Genomic DNA, 21,886 nt, shown 5'->3' with positions numbered 1-21,886 from the left:
CTACTCCCAGCATGATGAGACTGTAATGAGCTGGAGACGAGCGAACGATTTTAACCTCGTTTGCATTCAGCAGCGAACGATGGAGGCTGTCAGCAGTCGACACAAGTATCATCTGAACATGGCAAACAGCACGAAGCCATAAGATCGCTCTGGTTCACAGCTTCGATCAGCGGATTTTCACATTTTTCAACAATAACCACAGAGTGTGCGCGCATCAGGAGTACAGCAGGTGCTGCAGTCAGCTGACTTCTTCACGTCTCATTGAAGAAGCTTCTTCAGCTCTGAGAGTCTCAGGCATTCAAACCCCAGCGTCTCCATGCAAACAGGAAATGGAGATGGTTCACCTTCAAAATAAATGTTGTGCCATGTAAAACATGTTGACTGTAGCACAAAGTTTTACTTTGAAGTGTTACCACCACTGTGTGAGTGGTTAGTGAGCATTTGCAGACCAACAGAAAAACTGCAGGTTACCATGGAAATAGGCTCGTAACCAAAGCAGTCACTGGGTGATTTTTGGTCCAGCGCCGTCTTTGCCATTGATGTCGTCCAGCGAGGCTCAGATGCCTCCATGAGCCACTCGTAAACCTGCCGCCTGCTCACTTCATCAACACTGTCCTGATGAACTGATGTTGTCACGTGTTTCACTCTGACTGAAGAAAACACAGACATGTGCTTTATCAAAGCTGTCGCCCTTTTAAAGATATTCATGCAAATCTGTCCCAAGCTGCAACGATCTCCTGGTTCATCCCTCAGAGGAGCCGTCACCTTTGACCTCGTCGCTACTACAGGCTGCTTCCACTCTCGTAAACAGCCTGACGCACAGCTCTGAATGAAAAGCATGTAGGTGAGTTTATTTATAGCAGGTGGTGAAATCAGGGCAGCTTCTATAAATAGCCCAGAGGAACTCCTCCTCCTGAGCGTGCTCGCGTTCCTGCATCAAACAACAAAAGCTTGTTTTCCCCGCTCGACCTCGCAGGGATAATTGAGAACACTGGGGAGTCTGTGGGAAAATTTCCATAAACCATCTGGACTCTTCTCCTGCTGCTACCAACAGACTCTTACATTCACAAAGTTCAGCATATTTACAACAAACTGAAAGGATTTTACAGACAAACGTTTCTGTGCTGGAAACCAGCCGAGTCCGAATCAGGTGGAAATGACAGCCGATAACATCTGAAAGGATCCACCTGACCTCAGAGCATCCAACATAAAAGCAGCTCTCAGAGGCGCAAACGCAGTCGAGTTTTTAAATATCTCATCATTGTTAATTACACGTTGGTTGCACAAGTTTTGCTTTTGCTTTGAAATTCTTGATCTTCAGCAAGAAGAGGAGGCCTTGATTGGACACAGACAACGACGGGCGGCTGTCACGGATGAAGCGACACGCTGGAGCTCACGTCACCGAAAAAATAAAACATTTCATGACTTCAAGTCCTTTCAGTTCAACTCAGGAGTAAAGCACAGCTAGTTATCAGCTAAAGATCTACTGTGGAAGAATCACAGGAACCGATTCAAATCTTCTCGTCAGGCTAAAGCGCAGAGCAGAGGACCCCAACGTGAGCCCCCAGAAGAAGGAGGAGGAAGATGTTACAGGTCATCTTCAAAACGTCTTTTTACCAGGTGGGTGGAGCCAATCACAGGAAATCTAGATTTCAGGGAGAGGAGCCAAAACAGCTCGTTTCAGACACAGAAGGCTTACTCTGAACTTGATTCATGCAAAGCTACTCCGGGAGAGTCCAACAATAAAAACGCTGAGCTGGAACGAGCAGAGCGGTCTGCACCTGACAGGTCGGCAGCTTTTACGCAGTATTTTTCTCTCAAAGCTGCGATCACATGACTGAGATCCACACCCAGCAGTCCAGAGCAAGTCTGCAAACCTGCGAGTCGCTGGCAGCGCCGAACAAACCAGTCCTGAAAGTTACTTATCAGTCTTTTCAGACTTCAAACCGCCGTCTTCCTCCGTTTGTTCGCAGCTCGGAGGTTTGTCTGTGTAATGGAAGCAGATGATGTCGTCGCTGAGATCGAGCGCGCAGGATCAGATCATCGCTTTGGGGTCGTGTACTTGGGGAAGTGCTGCTTGAATCTTCAACGAGAAATGATAGCGACGTGCTCTCTGCTGGAGAATCCTCAACAGGCTCGCAGGCAGAGGAAAAGTTTCTGTTGAGTGAAATCAAAAACGTCTCGAGTCTCGGAGCGAGGAAAGAAAGAACCTTTTCCTGACGCTCAGCCATCTTTTCTTTTAAAGGTCACACGGTTCAGTTTCTCTCCTCACAATAAGTAGCTCAAACTCAGCCTGCAGCCCTTTGAGAGCCGCACTGCAGAGTGACATAACACCCCGAGAGGTTTGAGTAAATCTGAGTGCGCCTGAGTGTGCGTGAGCGCCAACAGATCGTGGGAACACTGGCGGCCGCGGGGCAGATTAGTGGTGGGATGCTGGACAGATAATTTCTTAGTCATCATCTTAATGAAGACCAGCGAGCTGTGAATCCACAGAGCCACCAGGTCTGCGCCGCACGCTGCCATTTACAGAGTCTGGCAAATGAACAGAAGCACGAAACAAAAGAGCCTTCAAGGAATTATTCCCTCTGCTTTTCACGAGTCATTGAGCGGCGATCTGGAGAGCGAAAACAGCCGCGCTCAACCCAGATTCTCCTCACTCGATCGGAAGGCGCACGCCGCCGGTTATTCATCGAGAACTCGGAATAATCTTAAATTATCGGAGCTTGTATCCCAGTCACGGACGGATTGCTGAATGAGCCCGGGGGGAGTATTTTACATAATGTGTTGCAGTGTTTAGTGCAACGTGTGTGCAGCGGCGTGTCAGCAGTCAGCTCGCTGACCTGAATGCTCAGCTGCGGTGTTTCAGCCCACAGCATCACCTGAGAGCCGGAGCCAGCTTCAACCTCCGGGGCTGGAAGATAAAGCTGAAATGTGCAGTTCCTCTAACGCCCAGCAGAGGCAGCAGCGACTCCCATTTTTAAACTTTAAAGCAGAAATAAACATGTTTACAGCCTGATACACAAACTGTCTGGTCTCTGTAGATACTCCTTCATAACACCTGTACAGGAGGGAGGAGGCTTTTCGATTTCACCATTATTAGGGGCGTGGCCTCTTTGACTGACAGGTGGATGGTGACACAGGTGGCTGTAGCTGCTAGCTTCACCTGAACTGCACCTGTGGACTGTGTTTGTGCTGTTTGTAATTATCTGACCAATGACATGTGCATGTTGTTGCTGCACACCTGCAGCATGCACACAGCAGATTGAGATTATTGTGTGATAACAGGTTCTGAGTTTGCATCATCAAATGTGACTTTTAGATTTCTTCAGTTTTGAACGGCTGACAAAAACAAGCTCGCCCATCCATCTCGTCCCAGTGATCCCATTCAGGCTCGCGGGGGTGCTGGAGCCTCTCCCAGTTGTCACAGGGTGAGAGGCGGGGTACACCCTGGACAGGTCTCCAGCCTGTCGCAGACACACAAACATTCACACACTGATTCAGAATCACCAGTTAACCTCACACGTGTGACAGGAAGCTCGAGAGAATCCACTGCTAACGTCACACAACCAGAAATAAGCTCACAGAAATGCAAAATGACCAAAAAAGACACAAACAGGAGAAAACACGACTCCAACGACGCTGCAAACAAAACATCTGCTGCAAACTTTACTTCACACGAGAGCCAGCAGCATCTCTGCAACCGTGAACGCATCACTGACCACGCAGCCGCTAACTACAACAACAACACTAACTCCCATCTTCATCCCGCCTGATCAGCTCTGCCACTTCCTGTTGAGAAGGAAATGAGCTACTCTTTGCTTCACTCACACACACACACACACACACACACACACACACACACACACACACACACACACAGTGCCTGCAGTGTCCCTGCTAGTTAGCGTTAGCTCTGTATGAGCCACTCTGGCTGCTCAACTGGTTGGTTTAGTGGTTGCTGATGATGCTCATGATGATGATGCTGATGATGATGATGAGCCTGCAGGTCTGACTGCCTCTCTGCTTTCTGTGCTAGCAGATGCATGAAGTCCAGCCCTCCTTCAGCCAGCAGGGACATCTACACAGTTTCATTTAAGTCCTCTTGTCTGTAGTTTCTTTGCTCTAATCGCTTCCTGCAAACTGATGTCTGTGAGGTAAGAGGACAAACACCGGGCACAGCTTCTCCACTGAAAGGCGGCTCATCGGGCAAGCAACTAACACCAGAACCAGAACTACATTTACTGTAAACCAGTGCAGCGTGTTTGGAAGATGCTCTGAAGCTGTGCTGCTGTAAAACCAACAGGAACAGCCGTCTGCTCTGAGCAGCTCATAGACTGTATATCAAAGATGGACAGCCTAATATGACCTAGTATGATGTGCAAATTAATGTGTGTTAATATCACACATAGTACAAAATACTAATACAAACATGTAAAAGAAAAATAAAAGTGTGTCTAACACGTGTGTGTGTGTGTGTGTGTGTGTGTGTGTGTGTGTGTGTGTGTGTGTGTCAGGAGGGATTTGAATGTTGTCCTGGATGTGACATTAACAACTTTTCCACAGCTTCCCTCGTGAGGCTTTGATTTATCAGTGTTCAGTGTTTCTGTAAGAAAACATGAGTGAAAACAAACAGAGAAACACTTTGTTTTCACTCATGTTTACAGTTAAAGAGAAGAAGCTGTGATTGTTCAGAGCCTCTAATGTCAAAGAGAGAATTTGTGTCCGTACGAGGCCTCAGTCTGATGCGGGTATGATCTTATCAGACACAAATATCACAGAAATGCTGCAAAACTGTGAAAAATATCAAACATGCTGATTAAAAATATGAATCATGGTTCATTTTTAACCCTTTAAAGCCGGTCGGAGCGGGCACGCTCCGTTTTGTGTAACTATTTTTAAATCCCGGTAGAACCGGAACCGTGTAAGCTAGCACAATAAATGTTTTTTGCATGTGAAACCGGAGGAGTTGTACTTACATCTTATGCCATCAGCTTGTCCTCGGTCACAGTTTCCTTCCACATATAGATTTGCAAAAACTGCATAAAAACCACTTGCAGCAATAAAAACATAATATTCCAGAAACACGCTTTGCCGATCCGATCAGCTGTTCGTAACACTTCCTACGATGGAATAGACGTCAGCGCGAACTATCACATTTTTGCAGAAATGTAGTTGTTTTTTTTTTCCTTTGGGGCCTTATAAGCTTGTACTGGTGTTTTTAAAAGTCATGTTTGACTTTATGACTTTCTGTGTGGTTTCTGGGATGCTTAGGACTCATATTGCACTGCTGGAAATAGTTTATTTTGATGCAGATGCTGCTTTTTTTTGCAAATTTGCATCATAATATTTCGTTTTTCCTGCAGTGTATAAAAATTTGTGTATTTCAAAAATAAAACTATGAAGACACTCAAAATAAATTTCCTGTGGTGGGAAACTATTTTGTGCAACTTTTTTGTATTTACAGTTTTGAGAGATAAGCCTCTTAAATTTCTCTAACTAGAAATATATGTTAAAAAAACAAAAATTCAATTTTTTTCGTAGTTTCTTGCACTCTTTTGCAATTTATATAATTACTATGCACTTAATGCAGACATATAATTTGGGCTATAATGGTTGTATTGATGTATAGCTTCCAAAAATGGCACTACAGCAAGTAAAAATATAAAGATAAGCTCTGGTCTTAAAGGGTTAAGACAGACAGGACTCGCTCTCTGCCTCTGGATGACCAGTTTGTTTTACTCAGTCAAGCAGAAATACCATGAAAGCTGCACAGCAAACATAATGATGTCCTTTGGTTTAGTGCATCCTTTGTGTGTGTGTGTGTGTGTGTGTCAGTTGGTCGGTCAGGTTCTACCTGCAGGCAACCAACAGAAAGTGGGACAAGGGAAAGACAGAAAGGCGAGAGCAGACAGAGTCAGATCCTTCATTCGTCAACAAAATGATGCAAAAACACAACAAATTCAGATTTGATGATGTAAAGTCTGCGTTTAGCAGACAGCAGGACTTCATCACTGTAGTGAGGTCAGCCTTAGAGCTGGAGGCGAGTGCACGGTAGGCTACACGCTGCCTGTACTCAGAGCTGGTGCCGTTAGACGCTCTGTGTGGCGCAGGGGCGGCACGGTGAGCTTCCGGGGCGGCACGGAGGCGGGGCTGAACAGGTGTTTGGGACGAGTGACTGATTGTGACTCCTCTTATGTTTCAGTGACAGTCGAGGAGGGAGAGCGGAGTGACCACTGAGCGGGAGTGTCTGTGTCCCGTGCATTAAGCCGAAACCAGATCACACCGTCTGTTCATAGCCTCACCTACAGCCACGATCCAAGAGGGATGTTGAGAAGAATCGCAGATAAGAGGAGGCAGACTATCTGACTGGGACGCCTCTGAGCTGGGGTGCAGAGCCTCACAGCTTGGGAACACCTCAGTGTGGGGACTGAGGAACAACCTCCTTCTAAACGTCAGTGAGACAAAGGAGTTGATAGTGGACTTCAGCACTAAGCAGGAGAGGAACTACCAGACCCCCGTCATCAACGAGTGCCCAGTGGAGAGAGTGGACAGCTTCAAATACCTCGGGGTTCACATCACGCAGGACCTGTCATGGTCCTGTCACATCAACACTGGTGAAAAAGGCCTGTCAGCGTCTCTACCACCTCAGACGCTTGACAGACTTCCGACTGCCCCCCGAGGTGCTCAGGAACTTTTACTCCTGCACCATAGAGAGCATCCTGGCGGGAAACATCTCAACCTGGTTTGGGAACAGCACCATGCAGGACAGACGAGCTCTACAGAGGGTTGTGCGATCAGCTGAGCGCACCATCCGCTCAGAGCTCCCTGACCTGCACTCAATCTACAGCAGGCGGTGCTGGACCAAGGCCAGGAAGATGGTGAAGGACCTCAGACATCCCAACAACAGACTGTTCTCTCTGCTGAGGTCAGGAAAGCGATTCTGCTCCCTGAAGACCAACACAGAGAGACTGAGGAGGAGCTTCTTCCCGCAGGCGATACGGTCTCTCAATCACACCAACACACAGTACTGACCCACACATGTGGTTCTTACACACACACTGGACATTTGTTTACACTAGTGGCTGCTGCACAACTACACTGTGTGGTCATCTAATCGAATCACTTTATCACTTAAGTCACTTAAATAAATCACTTTAAGCATATTTGCACTGCACAAGACACAAATGTGGATTGCACAACATGGACATTAAATTTCTTCATTTCCAGTTAATACTGTACAGCTGCTCGTATTGTTCTATATTTCTTCATATATTCTTATATATATTTCTATATTGTGTATTTTGTTGTACAGTTATTTGATTTTTAACTTGAATTTTTATATTTTATTCCTTCCTAGTTAAATTTACCCTTCATTTTAATTTATTCATAGTCTTTTTTTCTTTAGGTCGCGAGCAGTTGTGTAAACATTTCACTGCATATCGTACTGTGTATGACTGTGTATGTGACAAATAAAATTTGAATTTGACTGGGGGACACTGAGGACTAGCTCTTGAGTCCAAGCCAGCTGGACCTCCTTTAAGTTCTCCCACCTGATCACCTGATCAAAGGTAACAGCCAAGAGTTTCCGTTACTATGGGAACAAAGTTGTCAGGTACACATATCAGAGCTTTTTTTTTATTCAGATAATTTGCTGCAATCAGTTTCGTTATAAGATGAATGCAGTGCCAAAGCACATATAGGGAGGTCCCAGGACCGAGCCCTGCAGCACACCACAAGAAAACCAGTCGAGAGCTGACCCAGAGACGACCACCCAGGCTCTAAGTCTCTCAGTCAGTATCCTACGACCAGCAGGCAGCAGACAGATGCAAGAGTACCAGGGCTGAATATTCACCTTTATTTCTGCACATTAAAATATAATTTGTAACTCGAGGAGGAGGCGTTTCATTGGACACTGGTCAGAGTGTCAGAGCGAGCAGTCTGAGTCGGACTCGTGGAAACACTGAAAAGATGAAAAGCACGAGGCTGAAGGGAACTGAGATGTGAGAGCTGGAAATGTGAGCTGTGTGCAGCAGCAACCAGCGGCTGATAATTGCTGCCATTCAGCAGCCGCCTGTGCTTCTCTGCAGAGGAGCATAAAGGCCGATCGCCCTGCGGGAGGCCGCGGCCATGACAGAGCCAATGAAAGAAAAAGACAGTCCCGCTCTCGCTCTTTCAGAAAAACTCAACGTGGATTTAATGCGTCTACATGGAGCCTGCAATTACTGCGGCGATCCATCAGGCAGGCGGGGAGGGGGGGCGAGTGCAGTCATGATTCAGAGCTTTCAGCAGAAGCCACTGCACAATACGAAGGAGAGAGTCAGCGCTACAAGTCACTGTGAGGCTGTGTGACATCACTCTGTTTACTGCGGTTGGTACAAAACAGATGAAGAGATGTGTAATCGTTACTTTCTGGGTCATAAATAGAAAACACAGAGTAAACATCTCAACTATCAGGTCTCCACATTTCTGCATCGTCACGGTGATTTTGAGTCAACGATCACCAAGACTAAAGGTCAAAGTTTCACCTGCTCGAAGCCACATCGGACACTTTTACTTTAAACAGACCTTCACATGGCACTACAGTGAAAACAGGAAGCTCCGATCTACTAGAGCAAAAAGAAAATCAGCGGTACCCTGATGTTTGAACGTTTTCACATTAGGCGCCTGATTGCTAACAGGCAACCTGTCTCCAAGCAACTGCAACCCGACAGACTGACTGATGAAGGTCGGCAAATATTTGGCGTCTAGTTTTCAAACGCAGAAGGTTTTCCAACATGTTGCAGTCAATCTTTTGTATACTGGTTACAAAAACAAGGCTGCAGTAAAACTCCAGTCCTGCAGCAGCGACGCTGTTATGGGTGGAGGAACAGGTGTGGGGTTCTAGCTGCACCCTTAGGCCCACATAACCGCAAACATTAGGTTTGTTGTGAAAAAGTGCTGTTGGCATTTACAGAGAGAGCAAAGTATGTCTTGATGCATCCTCAGTCATCCAGGTAAGGAAATCCCAAAAGGTTGATTCTGTTCATCTGGATGTTTTCATTGGGGGAAACGTTTGGTCATCATCAGGTGACTCCTTCAGTCTCAGCTGACTGCAGGTTATAACCTTAGAAACAGGACAGGGGCGACTTCAAAGACGACGAAATGTTTGCTAATCCAAACGTGTCAAAAAAAGCTAATCGTTGCCTTGTGATGCACTTTTGTGCCACGTGAATTTGAACGTGTCCTGGAACCTCGTCCCTTCAGGCTGCGTCAAACTGCTGAGCGGGCGACCGGTGCTTTTATTGTGGCGGGGCTGTCGCTGACTGGGCTGACTGAAAAGCAAACGTAAATGGTTTCTCGGAGAGCAGCCGCCACTCAGCACACACGAACTCCATCAGAGGACACAAACCTGGCATCAGTGTCAGCACAGCTCATTTCCATCTGAGCCATCATCACGCTTTTCACTTTTCTCTTTAGCAGACGCAACAAAAATGTACAGGAAGTGCACAAACAGGAAAACCTTTACTTAGTTTGACCTCAAAGACATAAAACTGTGACATGTCACATGATGATAAGCTCTGATTAAAAGTGTCAAAGCAAAGACAGACTCTGAACTAAGACGCAAGAAAAAACTTATGTAACTTAAGATTTGAGGCTTTTTTAGTTTCTGATTGATGAATATATCGTCCCACACTTTGAAACAGCTTTCAGACTTTTACTTATAGTTTATAGTCTAAGGCTACGTTCACACTGCAGGTGAAAGCGCATCAATTTTATTTGTAGTGTGAACAAGCAGACACAAAAAATCGGATTTGATCAAAAAATCGGAATTGAGCATCAAGACCTGCAGAGTGAACGTAGCCATAGTGACTCATTGAGAAAATAACCTGCAGACCGTCTGCAACCCTGAACTAAACATGTGACTAAACATGTGACCTGCTGCTTGAAGCTTTTCCCAAACTACTCTGTGTTTGTTCGTGCACCCTGCTGGAAGAGCTTTGCATGACATGCAGTTAAAAATAATGCCTCTGTGTCTAATCCTGCTACTCTGTGGAGCCCATCGGCTCCTGTCTGAAACAAGCTACTGAAGGCCTCAGTCACTCCACCTGGCAACCACCGGGTTGCTAGGGAAGAAATGAAAATGTCCCAACTGGTTGCCAGTTGTTGTTAGATCAGTGCAGCCAAAACCTCATGATTGTTTTTTCTCCCCTCACCTCCAACCAATCACAGCAGATGGCCCCGCCCCTCCCTGAGCCTGGTTCTGCTGGAGGTTTCTTCCTGTTAAAAGGGAGTTTTTCCTTCCCACTGTCGCCAAAGTGCTGCTCATAGGGGGTCATATGATTGTTGGGTTTCTCCGTGTTATTGTACAGACTGTGTAAATTGTTTTGATTGGTCTTTGGTCAGGAACAGATCGCCGTGGTTACCTGTAGTTTGTGTGAAAGATGCCTGCTTGACAGCAAAAACTCAGCAACTAGTCAGTGAGTGTTAAGAAGAGTGCAACACAAACTGGAAACAGACCGTTTGCCGTCAAAGTAAAAACAATGGCTTCAACAGTAAGCCAGAGCTTTTATTTTGAAAGTAAACACTGGTATCTCTGCTACCTGCTCTATTCACCTGAACTCTAACATTTTGTTTCCTGCGACTAGTTCAGACCTAAAAACAAACAAACAAACAAACAAACAGGTCCAGGTTTAAAGATGCCGTTAAACCCAGGACTGTAAAATCAGGTGGAGACGGCAGCTGCAGGATGGAGGTCCATGCATCAGCCGGGACCTGCGACATTTCCTCCAGACCGAGACGCAGACGCAGCACCGGACGGCGGCCTGAAGGGGACACGCTGTTCACCGCGTCGTCCTCTTTAAATCCACACAAACACGTTTTTCTTTTGTGACTGTGACGAATGTTCAGGACAAACGTTCAACATCCGAGTCGCAGCATGAAGAAAACTGTGTGTGTGTGCGTGACTGTGTGTGTGCGTCTGTTTAACAATCTCTTGTTTAACTTGTCTAGTTTTGTGTCTCTTGTGTTTTTTATCATTATTCAAGTCTGAAAATCAGGATTTTGAGACTTTCGAGAAACGACTGTGGGTAAAAACATGTATTCGATACTTAAAACATACTTTTAAAATATTTTTGGGATATTTAAAAATATTGATCTAAAATTTGAGTTTGTTATACTTTTAAGAAATTTTATTTTACCGTTTTAGTATTTTTACTTTTTAAAAACACATGATATTCATTTTATTTTCGGACATTTTATTAGCCTAATGTTTGTAGAAAATCTTGTTTTATTTGTATTTCTTATGTCATTTTTAACATTGTACTTTTTATGGAATTTTTTCTGAAACATTGATTTTTCTTTCATGTTTTTTCATTCGTGCAGATTTTAGGACAGTTTGTTTGTTTGGTTATCAGGTTATTTTCAGTGGAAGTTTGTGTTATTTTTCCAAAAAAATTATAATTCCTATACAATCTCAGGCTTTTTAAGGCTTCTGTGGACCCACTGACTGCGCCCTGTGATGTGTTGCTCCACCTCCATCACACTGTGAAAACCTCACATCCCCAACAAAGTGCCAAAATTGCCCTCAAAGCGATGCAAACGAGCTAAAAAGTCCTGATGGGGAAACAGACTCGTGTTATATAAGTGTCAGATAATCCCAGATTAAAGCTTTTAGGTGTTTGTGAGCTGGTTTCACTCTGAATTAATTAGTCCACGCACATCCACGAGCTGCCTTGAGAGTGGTTCGCAGGATTTCTCTGAACACGATGCTTTTTTGTTTTCCACAGTTGTCTGTTGCTTCGTGATGGTGTGCTAACGGCCACCAAGGGTTAAATAAATATAATAAATAAGCAGTGAGGTCAGGAGGTGTGGACATAAAAACTGATTTTTAAAACTGAGGATGAAAAACTCGAATTCACACAACATTAAAGCAGCTGTGAGACGAGTGCACAACCACCATCCACACTGTGCAACAGCAACAAATATATAAAACATTATTATGTTAACATTACTTCACCTGTCAGATGATGTTATTAAAAAACCTCCAACAGCCCAAACAGGACTCCAGTTAGCTTAGCTGAAGGCTAGCAGACAGCTTGGAGCTACAGCTGCCTGCGCCATGCACCTATCAATCAAAGAGGCCACGCCCCTAATAAGAATTATCTACAAAGACCAATCAGTTTGTCTATGTGGCTGTAAACGTTTACCATAGGAGTCTATGGGGACTGACGCACTGCTGCAGCCCCTGCTGGACGTTAGTGGAACTGCAGGGTGTGGCTCAGAAATAAACCCATCAGACCTGAGAACAGGAACAAGTCCCTCACCTGCCCGCAAGCTGTCCTGCCCTGATAAAAATCTAAATCTAAGTTACTCCTCATCACTGAGCTCTTCGTTCATTAGGAAACCCAGCAGCAGCAGAAAAAGCTGCTTCCTGTCTCGGCGTAAACCTGCTCGTGTTTAGATTTGAACTTCTGTCAAACTGAAGGACAAACCAAACTGTGTGGGAGCGATAAAAAAAACCACGAAGGTCCAAAAAGCATCTCAAAAGAGACAAAAGCACCGAGATGAGTCACAGGACTGAGTGTAACGAATATCCTTTCTCTGCTTCTTTTTGTTTAATAACGTTGTAGTTTTTATGAGTTATAAGCTTCACCACATTTCCACCATGCAGACAAAGTTTATCTTGTGCTGCCACATGTTGCACCAGCAGCAGTCAGGCTACAGCCCGACACATTTAAATGGTCACAGGCGATTAAAGTCAGCATTACTGAAGCTTATGGTAGCTCAACATCTGCACAGGATTCATGTCACTGCCAGAGTTACAGTGGAATTACACCCCGTGACCTGCAATGCTCCTCCCACAACGTAACCACGACAACTGTCATTGGCTGCAGGAACAAGAGACAGTTTTATTTTGGATTCCTGTGTTTTCATTCTGCTTTATTATTACTGTTCTATTTAAAATATTAGAAAAGACATTTTTTTTAAAGGCTGCCCCCTTGTGGTGAATGTTGTCATTGAATTTACCACAGGGTTTTACGAACAGTACCTTTAATGTCATTTAGTAGTATCTCTTTGCTTCAGGGTTTAGCCTTACTGAATCAGACTCCACAGATAAAACAGAAAGTTTTATGTTTGCAGATCTTATCTTGGATTATCACTCTCACAAGGCTCATGTTTAAAAGGCCACTAATGAGATAATGTGCAACAGACTGAAGGAACAGGAAGCCAGGAGGACCATCAGATCTTCTACTGCTTCTTCCTTTATGAAAAGCTCACACAGCAGGGACACTTTGGTTTCCATCAAATGTTAATTTGTTTTTATGGCAAAATGACTCTTAAATCACACAAACTGTGAACACACACACACGAAACATATTTATAAATTCAGTGTGAATCACTGGCTCTCAGGGTGTCAGAAACACGCTTAGAGCTTTGTGAGGATCTCAGCGAGTCAGTGAGCGACGTTGGAACATGTTCGGATTTATAATGAAAAATAACTTCCGACCGCTAATTCGGCTCCATTTAATGTGACATAGCAGAGCGATCCGGGCTGTTAGGGAGGCTCATGCTGTGACTCAGAGATATTGATTCTGAGACCTGGAAGTCTCGATCGATAACCCATCACGTGACCTGTGCAGGGGGCTCACCTGATGATGTCGTCATTGTGCCCCAGGTAGAACCGCTGGCTGTGCTCTCTGGTGTTGTAAACCACTCCAACCCCGGCCACGAAGTACACCACCTCCTTCCCCGCCGTGTAGTACAGGTTATTCCGGCACTGGTGCCCCCGGTACCCGTAGACCCAGTCCAGTCTGAGCCGGCAGCCCGGGGCGCTCCGGTCCGACATGTTCGCTCATCTGAGGGGCTCCGGTACCGCCCGCCCGCTCCCGCAGCTCCTCCCTCTGGATCCAGAGACCCGGTAACGGAACTGTGAGCGGGGTCACCTGCCTGTGTTCGGCTGTCGTGTGAAGAAAAGTTCGCGCCCACAGCTTCAGGACTCGGACTTCCTTCGACTCTTCATCACGATGCGCGCGCAGACGCTGATTGGACGTCAGCTCCGAGATTTACCGTAAATGTGATGGTTCATATTCAGATGCCGTGACTGTAATCCCCCCGTAAAGTCTGAGTCCTCTGGTTTCAGCACCGTGAGACCTTCATCATCTCCGCGATCCCCCGGGAGCTGCTCCCGCCGAGCCTCCCCACTCAGAGCCGTTTCACTGCAGCTGGAATCACCACGCGAGAAACTTTTCCACGTTTATCACTCTCTCACTCCTTCCACCCACTCCTCAAAAACACGGAGGACGCGAACAGTCTGGAAACTTCTCCAAACCCACAAAACCAAAGTCAGCGGCTGGTGGAGGATTTAATCCCTCCGTGCTCTAATCCTCCATCCCGACCGGCCGCCTCCATCCTGCCCCCCGCGCGCTCGCAGCACCTTCTCCCCGGGAGGACCGCGGCTCATTCACAAATCTGCGCGCGAGTAAAACCAGCAGTCAGGAAGTCAAACGACCCAGAGCCGCAAAATTAACGAAGAAGAAGCGACCGCGCAGTGGAGGAGCGGAGGAGAGGATGACAGCGAGTGTTTAATCCCGGCAGATGATCCAACTCCAGCGGGCAGAGGCGGGGAGCAGCCCCGGGCTCACAGCGCAGCATCCCGGCCGGATGACGGAGAGGAAAGTCCTGACTCACCACAGCGGGAGGAGGAGCAGAGCATCCTCCACCCGCAGGCAGACTCACGGGCGGAGCAGGCGGAGGCACAGCCGGAGCTTCTGCTTCGAGGAGCGTACTGTCGCGTGCAGCGGGGAGCCTCCTGAGCCAGCAGAGTGAAGCTGACCCCCCACCCACTTGAAACGTAAAGGCAAATAGGCGGAGCGGTTAGTGCTACGTTTGTGCAGATTTGTGCAGGTAAAATGAGCGTTTGTGCTGCTATGGTTTTTGAGATATTAAACATTATTTTATAGGTCATTCAAAGGTCACCATCCCCCCAGACTGCTCCAAAACGGGCCAAAATGGTCTATTTTTTTAGTGCTACGTTTGTGCTGATTTGTGCAGGTAAAATTAGCGTTTGTGCTGCTTCCACAGCACCTAGGCGAGGGATCTTCAACCTGCGGCTCTAAAGCAACATGTGTTGCCAAATCCTCAGTAAGGAAAATCGCTATTGGCTGTCCTAAAAGTGGTAGCATCCGAGATATTGGACTGGACAGGTTTTTCTGCCACTATTGGAGTCAAACACAGATGCATGTTTATAAGACATTGTCAAAAAAATCTCCCCCAACTGTATGTTTTGATGCAACCGGTTCAGTTGTGAAAAAACTGCTGAGACCAAATGGCAAATCTGGCCATATCTTCCTTTATCAAGGTATTCTGAAAGAAAACAATTGCCCCAGTGTCCCAGTGGTGCAAATGCTGTCAGAGAAACATGATGTTAATGCCATCGCAAACTGGTTGACAGAATGGATTCGTGCAGGTGCACCTGTGCCAAAGGAAGCTGTGAGTGACTTTTCTCTGGCAATTCTGGGAGCTCTGGTCAAGGCTTTCACTCCTCATCCTGATCTGAAGTCCTATCTTAATGAATGCTTTCATGTCCTTCTTGGAACCCAGTCTGCCAAACTCCCCCCTTGTTTTATCAGGGTTGATGTTGCGCACTGCATCAAGATGATATGCCAGTAGGACTGCCTGAAGAAGAAAACACATCGTGTTAAAGATTTCTTTGTCAGGTCATTAGCAAAACTTCTTCAGTCTCAATGTTTGGACCATGCAAAACAGCTCCTACATGCTATCACTGTTGTGGTCCTCAGTGAGGCAGAAGGTGATGACAGTTCTGGAGCCCCTCTTCCTTCAGAAAGGTGCAAGAAATACTTGAAAGCCCAAATTGCTCAAGACTCCATCATTCCAGATGAACAGATGGAGGAAAGTGAGAGAGTGGATTCAGTGGATGAGATCCAGACTGACCTACGACAGTGGGTAACAGAAATATGTGAGGAGAGCAGGTCACTTGCTGCAGCAAACGGGGATAGAGATAATATTCACTTTCTCCCTGAGATTATTCCTCATATAATAAGACTGGCAAGTTACTTGCCACTCTGGACAGGAATAATGGTCCCTCTCTTCCAAAGCACCAGCATCACAGCAAGTTCAGCCACTGTTGAAGCTGAATTCAAAAACATAAAACATGGCCTTTTTAAACATGAAAAAGTGCCTGTTCGAGTCGATCGCTTCATTGCTCGTCATCTTTCCTTCATCGAGGGAAATATGCGGATTTGTTCTGCAAAAGAAAAGGTCAAAGATGAGGCAACAGTGGGATCACTGAAAGTCACAGATGCCAATTCTGGATCCATGACGACTCACAGTGCAGAAGACAAAATAAAAATGGATGCTCACCCGATTGTGGGATCTGATGCTGCCACAAACATTCTTCCGGCTGATGGGGATGCAGTTGAGAACTGGAGGGGCCTAGCTGTTCCACCCAAAAAAAGGAAGAGGACTTCCTACCTCTCTTCATGTACCGAATGGCTCCATGCAGATGAAACTTTTGGGGCCAAAAGAGTGAAAGTGGGATTATTAAAAAATGGAAACCTCCATCAGCCTATTAGATTAGTGGAATCGACAATCTCTGTGCTCAATACCTGTGCATTTGATGCATTTTTTCAGTGCCTATGTTGTGCCTTCTGTGACAGCTCCACATTTCAAAATGCTGTTCTGAAAGACAGTGAAAACCCAGTCCTGCAGCTGGTGAAAGCCATTGCCACAGATGGTGTGACCCAACAAACTTACAGAAGGAGAATACTCCCAAACCAACACGGGATAACTTCTTATCAAATGAATGCAGTGGCTTTCTCATCTCTCCTGGCACGCAGGCTAATTCTTCTTAAATGGAAGGATTCAGGTCCGCCAGTGTTTGTTCAGTGGGTGAGAGAGGTGATGAGGTGTTTGCAGATAGAGCATTTGAGATACAGTTTGAGAGGGTCTCAAAGTAAATACTACAAAACCTGGTCATCCTTTGTTGAATATGTGGAGAAGTTGTCATTTACTGAAGTATGATGTAATACTGCTTTTATCTGGGTTTGGGTTTTTTTTTTTTTCTCTTTCTTTCTTTAAAGCCACCTACTATCTGTAGCAAGCCAAAAAGAACTGCGCACAATGCAGCCCCCCTTTTATTTATGTATTTATTTTATTTTATTTTTGTTTGTTTGTTTTGTTTTTTTTTTGGTGGGTTTTGTTTTTTCTGTTCTTTTGTTTGTTTGTTTGCTTGTTTGTTTGTTTTTTGTTTTTTGCCTTGTTCACGTGATAGTACTTTTTTTGTATGTGCCCATAGATTACACATTTTTTCTGCATTCAACTGGTTTGCCACTGCGTGGCGTAACCAGTTTCACAATGGCAGTGTTTGTAATCGCAATTCGAGTTATATTTTTCTGTACTTTTGTCATATTGGAAAATTATAAATAAAGTTGTCAAAAAAAAAAAACTTACAGAAGGAGAGCAGAGCTGCTTAGTGTGATGTTTGAAGCTGTCTCCTTGAGGTCTGGTGCGATCCAAATCGATGCTCAGTGCAATATCTCCGCTGTAATTGCTAAGACAATGAGGAACATCTCAAGTGTTTATTTTACCAAACACTGCTCTTCACAGCACTGCTACCTCAGCAAAGGGATGACAAGGGAAGTGCCATTTGTTTCTCCTGCCATCTCTGTCCTCAAAGAGTCTGCTATGGCTCATCTTGGCACGGCTGTGGAAGCAGGACTTGGCCTACCTGAGTCTACCTGCCTCAGGCCACTCTCCAATCCATCTCTGTGTCCATCAGAATTCAAAACAGAAGACAGCACCACAGGAAATGAGCTCTGTGCAGGGACAGTTACTCACAGCTACAACATTGGAGATATCGTGTGGATTGATACTGACCTTGCAAACCAAACAGAATTTCCACTGAATGAATTTCCCTCCAACCTGGTTCTCCAAGGAAAGTCGTTCACTTTGAGGGCATTAATTGCTTTCCATGGAAAGATGACCACTGACGGTTTGGGGCATTACACTGCATACTGCAGGAGAGCTGCATGTGTGTGGGAGTGCTATGATGACCTGGGAAATGGAGTGACAGGAGCATCTGAAAAGAAAAAAATACAACCCCATGCTGTGTTATACACAGTATAATGAGTGCTGCCTGCATTTTTCTGTTTTATTTGGTTCATTACAGTTACATGTGTTCAAATGGCTAGTGTGTGTTATCAGTAAGTTCAGTTTTGCACATAAAGTTAAAGTTTTAAATCTTTTAACACTCTGTTCTTTGTCAGTCTGATGCATATTTGCTTTTACACACCCAGTCACCTTCACCTGTAGCCTTGAAAGTAACCGTTCCATTTTTCTGTCAATAATTTTTCTGTATTTGTTTTGTGTTGACCTGGTGGCTTAAGTCAGGGGTCAGCATCCTTTTCAGTTCAAAGGGCCCCTTTTCTCCTGCTGCTACAAAACCTGTCTAAAGCCTAAAAAAAGAAAGAGCCTATAAATATCTAGAAAATGAGTTGTTGTATCGTTTAAGCTATGGAAATGTAAATAAAAATGTTTATTTTAGATTTGATAAGAAAATGAATCATCAAAGCTTTATAATGCAAAAAAGTATTTGTTAAAATGAAGCCAGCTATGTGAGTCCTTTCCATAATAACTGAAAATTAGGAAAGATGGGCAACCAACTTGAAAAGTACAGTAAACAGATTTGAAGCTAAGAAACATTAAATCACTTTTAAAAGCCTTGTACATTCAGTGAATAGTCAATGCAGATATTTCATTAAAAAAAAAAAAAAACTGTTAACAGAACCCTTTCTTGTTGTCTTTATAATAAAAAAAAAAGACTTACTTGGTCTTATAAGGGCCACAGTGGAGGGGCCGGAGAGCCACATGTTCAGTGTTGCCAACTTAGCGACTTTGTCGCTGTCGCTATATTTAGCGAGTTTTCAGACCCCCCTTTTTTTTTTCTAAAAAAAAAAAGTCGCTAAAAAAAAGACGTGAAAGCGCATATCGCTTTTACTCTCAACGAGCAGCGGGTGCTGTAACGCAGTCAGTTCTTCTTTTACTCTTATGCTGTTTTGTGGATCTCAAGGTTTAAAACTACTTATAAACACACACACACACAAAGTAACTCCACCAGAGTGCCTATTTCGGGTCACTTTTGCCGGTCCAAGCCCGGATTAAGGAGCAGGGTTGGAATTGTGACATTAAAAAAAACAATAATTGCTAAAAGAAATTTAATTTGTAGTTCTAAATAAATTCTAAATGCATTTAGGACGTTTTTTACTCACTTTATGTCTCTTCCACGATGTTATTTCTCTCTCCAGCAGCGTAGGTTACAATTACATTAGCATGACCAATTATGCAAATTAGGGGATGACGTCATTTAGCGACTTCTAGCGACTTTTAGGACAGCCAATAGCGATTTTCCTTACTGAGGAGTTGGCAACACATGTTGCTTTAGAGCCGCAGGTTGAAGATCCCTCGCCTAGGTGCTGTGGAAGCAGCACAAACGCTAATTTTACCTGCACAAATCAGCACAAACGTAGCACTAAAAAAATAGACCATTTTGGCCCGTTTTGGAGCAGTCTGGGGGGATGGTGACCTTTGAATGACCTATAAAATAATGTTTAATATCTCAAAAACCATAGCAGCACAAACGCTCATTTTACCTGCACAAATCTGCACAAACGTAGCACTAACCGCTCCGCCTATTTGCCTTTACGTTTCAAGTGGGTGGGGGGTCAGCTTCACTCTGCTGGCTCAGGAGGCTCCCCGCTGCACGCGACAGTACGCTCCTCGAAGCAGAAGCTCCGGCTGTGCCTCCGCCTGCTCCGCCCGTGAGTCTGCCTGCGGGTGGAGGATGCTCTGCTCCTCCTCCCGCTGTGGTGAGTCAGGACTTTCCTCTCCGTCATCCGGCCGGGATGCTGCGCTGTGAGCCCGGGGCTGCTCCCCGCCTCTGCCCGCTGGAGTTGGATCATCTGCCGGGATTAAACACTCGCTGTCATCCTCTCCTCCGCTCCTCCACTGCGCGGTCGCTTCTTCTTCGTTAATTTTGCGGCTCTGGGTCGTTTGACTTCCTGACTGCTGGTTTTACTCGCGCGCAGATTTGTGAATGAGCCGCGGTCCTCCCGGGGAGAAGGTGCTGCGAGCGCGCGGGGGGCAGGATGGAGGCGGCCGGTCGGGATGGAGGATTAGAGCACGGAGGGATTAAATCCTCCACCAGCCGCTGACTTTGGTTTTGTGGGTTTGGAGAAGTTTCCAGACTGTTCGCGTCCTCCGTGTTTTTGAGGAGTGGGTGGAAGGAGTGAGAGAGTGATAAACGTGGAAAAGTTTCTCGCGTGGTGATTCCAGCTGCAGTGAAACGGCTCTGAGTGGGGAGGCTCGGCGGGAGCAGCTCCCGGGGGATCGCGGAGATGATGAAGGTCTCACGGTGCTGAAACCAGAGGACTCAGACTTTACGGGGGGATTACAGTCACGGCATCTGAATATGAACCATCACATTTACGGTAAATCTCGGAGCTGACGTCCAATCAGCGTCTGCGCGCGCATCGTGATGAAGAGTCGAAGGAAGTCCGAGTCCTGAAGCTGTGGGCGCGAACTTTTCTTCACACGACAGCCGAACACAGGCAGGTGACCCCGCTCACAGTTCCGTTACCGGGTCTCTGGATCCAGAGGGAGGAGCTGCGGGAGCGGGCGGGCGGTACCGGAGCCCCTCAGATGAGCGAACATGTCGGACCGGAGCGCCCCGGGCTGCCGGCTCAGACTGGACTGGGTCTACGGGTACCGGGGGCACCAGTGCCGGAATAACCTGTACTACACGGCGGGGAAGGAGGTGGTGTACTTCGTGGCCGGGGTTGGAGTGGTTTACAACACCAGAGAGCACAGCCAGCGGTTCTACCTGGGGCACAATGACGACATCATCAGGTGAGCCCCCTGCACAGGTCACGTGATGGGTTATCGATCGAGACTTCCAGGTCTCAGAATCAATATCTCTGAGTCACAGCATGAGCCTCCCTAACAGCCCGGATCGCTCTGCTATGTCACATTAAATGGAGCCGAATTAGCGGTCGGAAGTTATTTTTCATTATAAATCCGAACATGTTCCAACGTCGCTCACTGACTCGCTGAGATCCTCACAAAGCTCTAAGCGTGTTTCTGACACCCTGAGAGCCAGTGATTCACACTGAATTTATAAATATGTTTCGTGTGTGTGTGTTCACAGTTTGTGTGATTTAAGAGTCATTTTGCCATAAAAACAAATTAACATTTGATGGAAACCAAAGTGTCCCTGCTGTGTGAGCTTTTCATAAAGGAAGAAGCAGTAGAAGATCTGATGGTCCTCCTGGCTTCCTGTTCCTTCAGTCTGTTGCACATTATCTCATTAGTGGCCTTTTAAACATGAGCCTTGTGAGAGTGATAATCCAAGATAAGATCTGCAAACATAAAACTTTCTGTTTTATCTGTGGAGTCTGATTCAGTAAGGCTAAACCCTGAAGCAAAGAGATACTACTAAATGACATTAAAGGTACTGTTCGTAAAACCCTGTGGTAAATTCAATGACAACATTCACCACAAGGGGGCAGCCTTTTAAAAAAATGTCTTTTCTAATATTTTAAATAGAACAGTAATAATAAAGCAGAATGAAAACACAGGAATCCAAAATAAAACTGTCTCTTGTTCCTGCAGCCAATGACAGTTGTCGTGGTTACGTTGTGGGAGGAGCATTGCAGGTCACGGGGTGTAATTCCACTGTAACTCTGGCAGTGACATGAATCCTGTGCAGATGTTGAGCTACCATAAGCTTCAGTAATGCTGACTTTAATCGCCTGTGACCATTTAAATGTGTCGGGCTGTAGCCTGACTGCTGCTGGTGCAACATGTGGCAGCACAAGATAAACTTTGTCTGCAT

The 21,886-nt window shown here is 45.7% G+C and overlaps 2 protein-coding genes across 2 annotated transcripts in view; one reads left to right on the top strand and one right to left on the bottom strand.

The window, feature by feature from the left end:
• The window catches only part of LOC146513350 (echinoderm microtubule-associated protein-like 6), a 35,119-nt gene extending 21,366 nt beyond the window's left edge, over nt 1–13,753 (bottom strand). The window contains exon 1 of the mRNA XM_085168976.1: nt 13,629–13,753. Within this exon, the coding sequence (XP_085025102.1) occupies nt 13,629–13,644 (16 nt within the window). The 5' untranslated portion in view covers nt 13,645–13,753. The remainder of the gene's footprint in view (nt 1–13,628) is intronic.
• Nucleotides 13,754–18,947: 5,194 nt separating this feature from the next.
• The window catches only part of LOC146513346 (echinoderm microtubule-associated protein-like 6), a 74,728-nt gene continuing 71,789 nt past the window's right edge, over nt 18,948–21,886 (top strand). The window contains 1 exon segment of the mRNA XM_085168972.1: nt 18,948–19,862. Coding sequence (XP_085025098.1) covers nt 19,586–19,862 — 277 coding nt within the window. The 5' untranslated portion in view covers nt 18,948–19,585.

This window comes from Neolamprologus multifasciatus, chromosome 7 (genome assembly GCF_963576455.1).
Source record: "Neolamprologus multifasciatus chromosome 7, fNeoMul1.2, whole genome shotgun sequence".
NCBI classification, from domain to species: Eukaryota; Metazoa; Chordata; class Actinopteri; order Cichliformes; family Cichlidae; genus Neolamprologus; species Neolamprologus multifasciatus.
The sequence above is the reverse complement of the archived record's forward strand: the minus strand, read 5'-3'. Positions and strand labels throughout refer to the sequence as shown.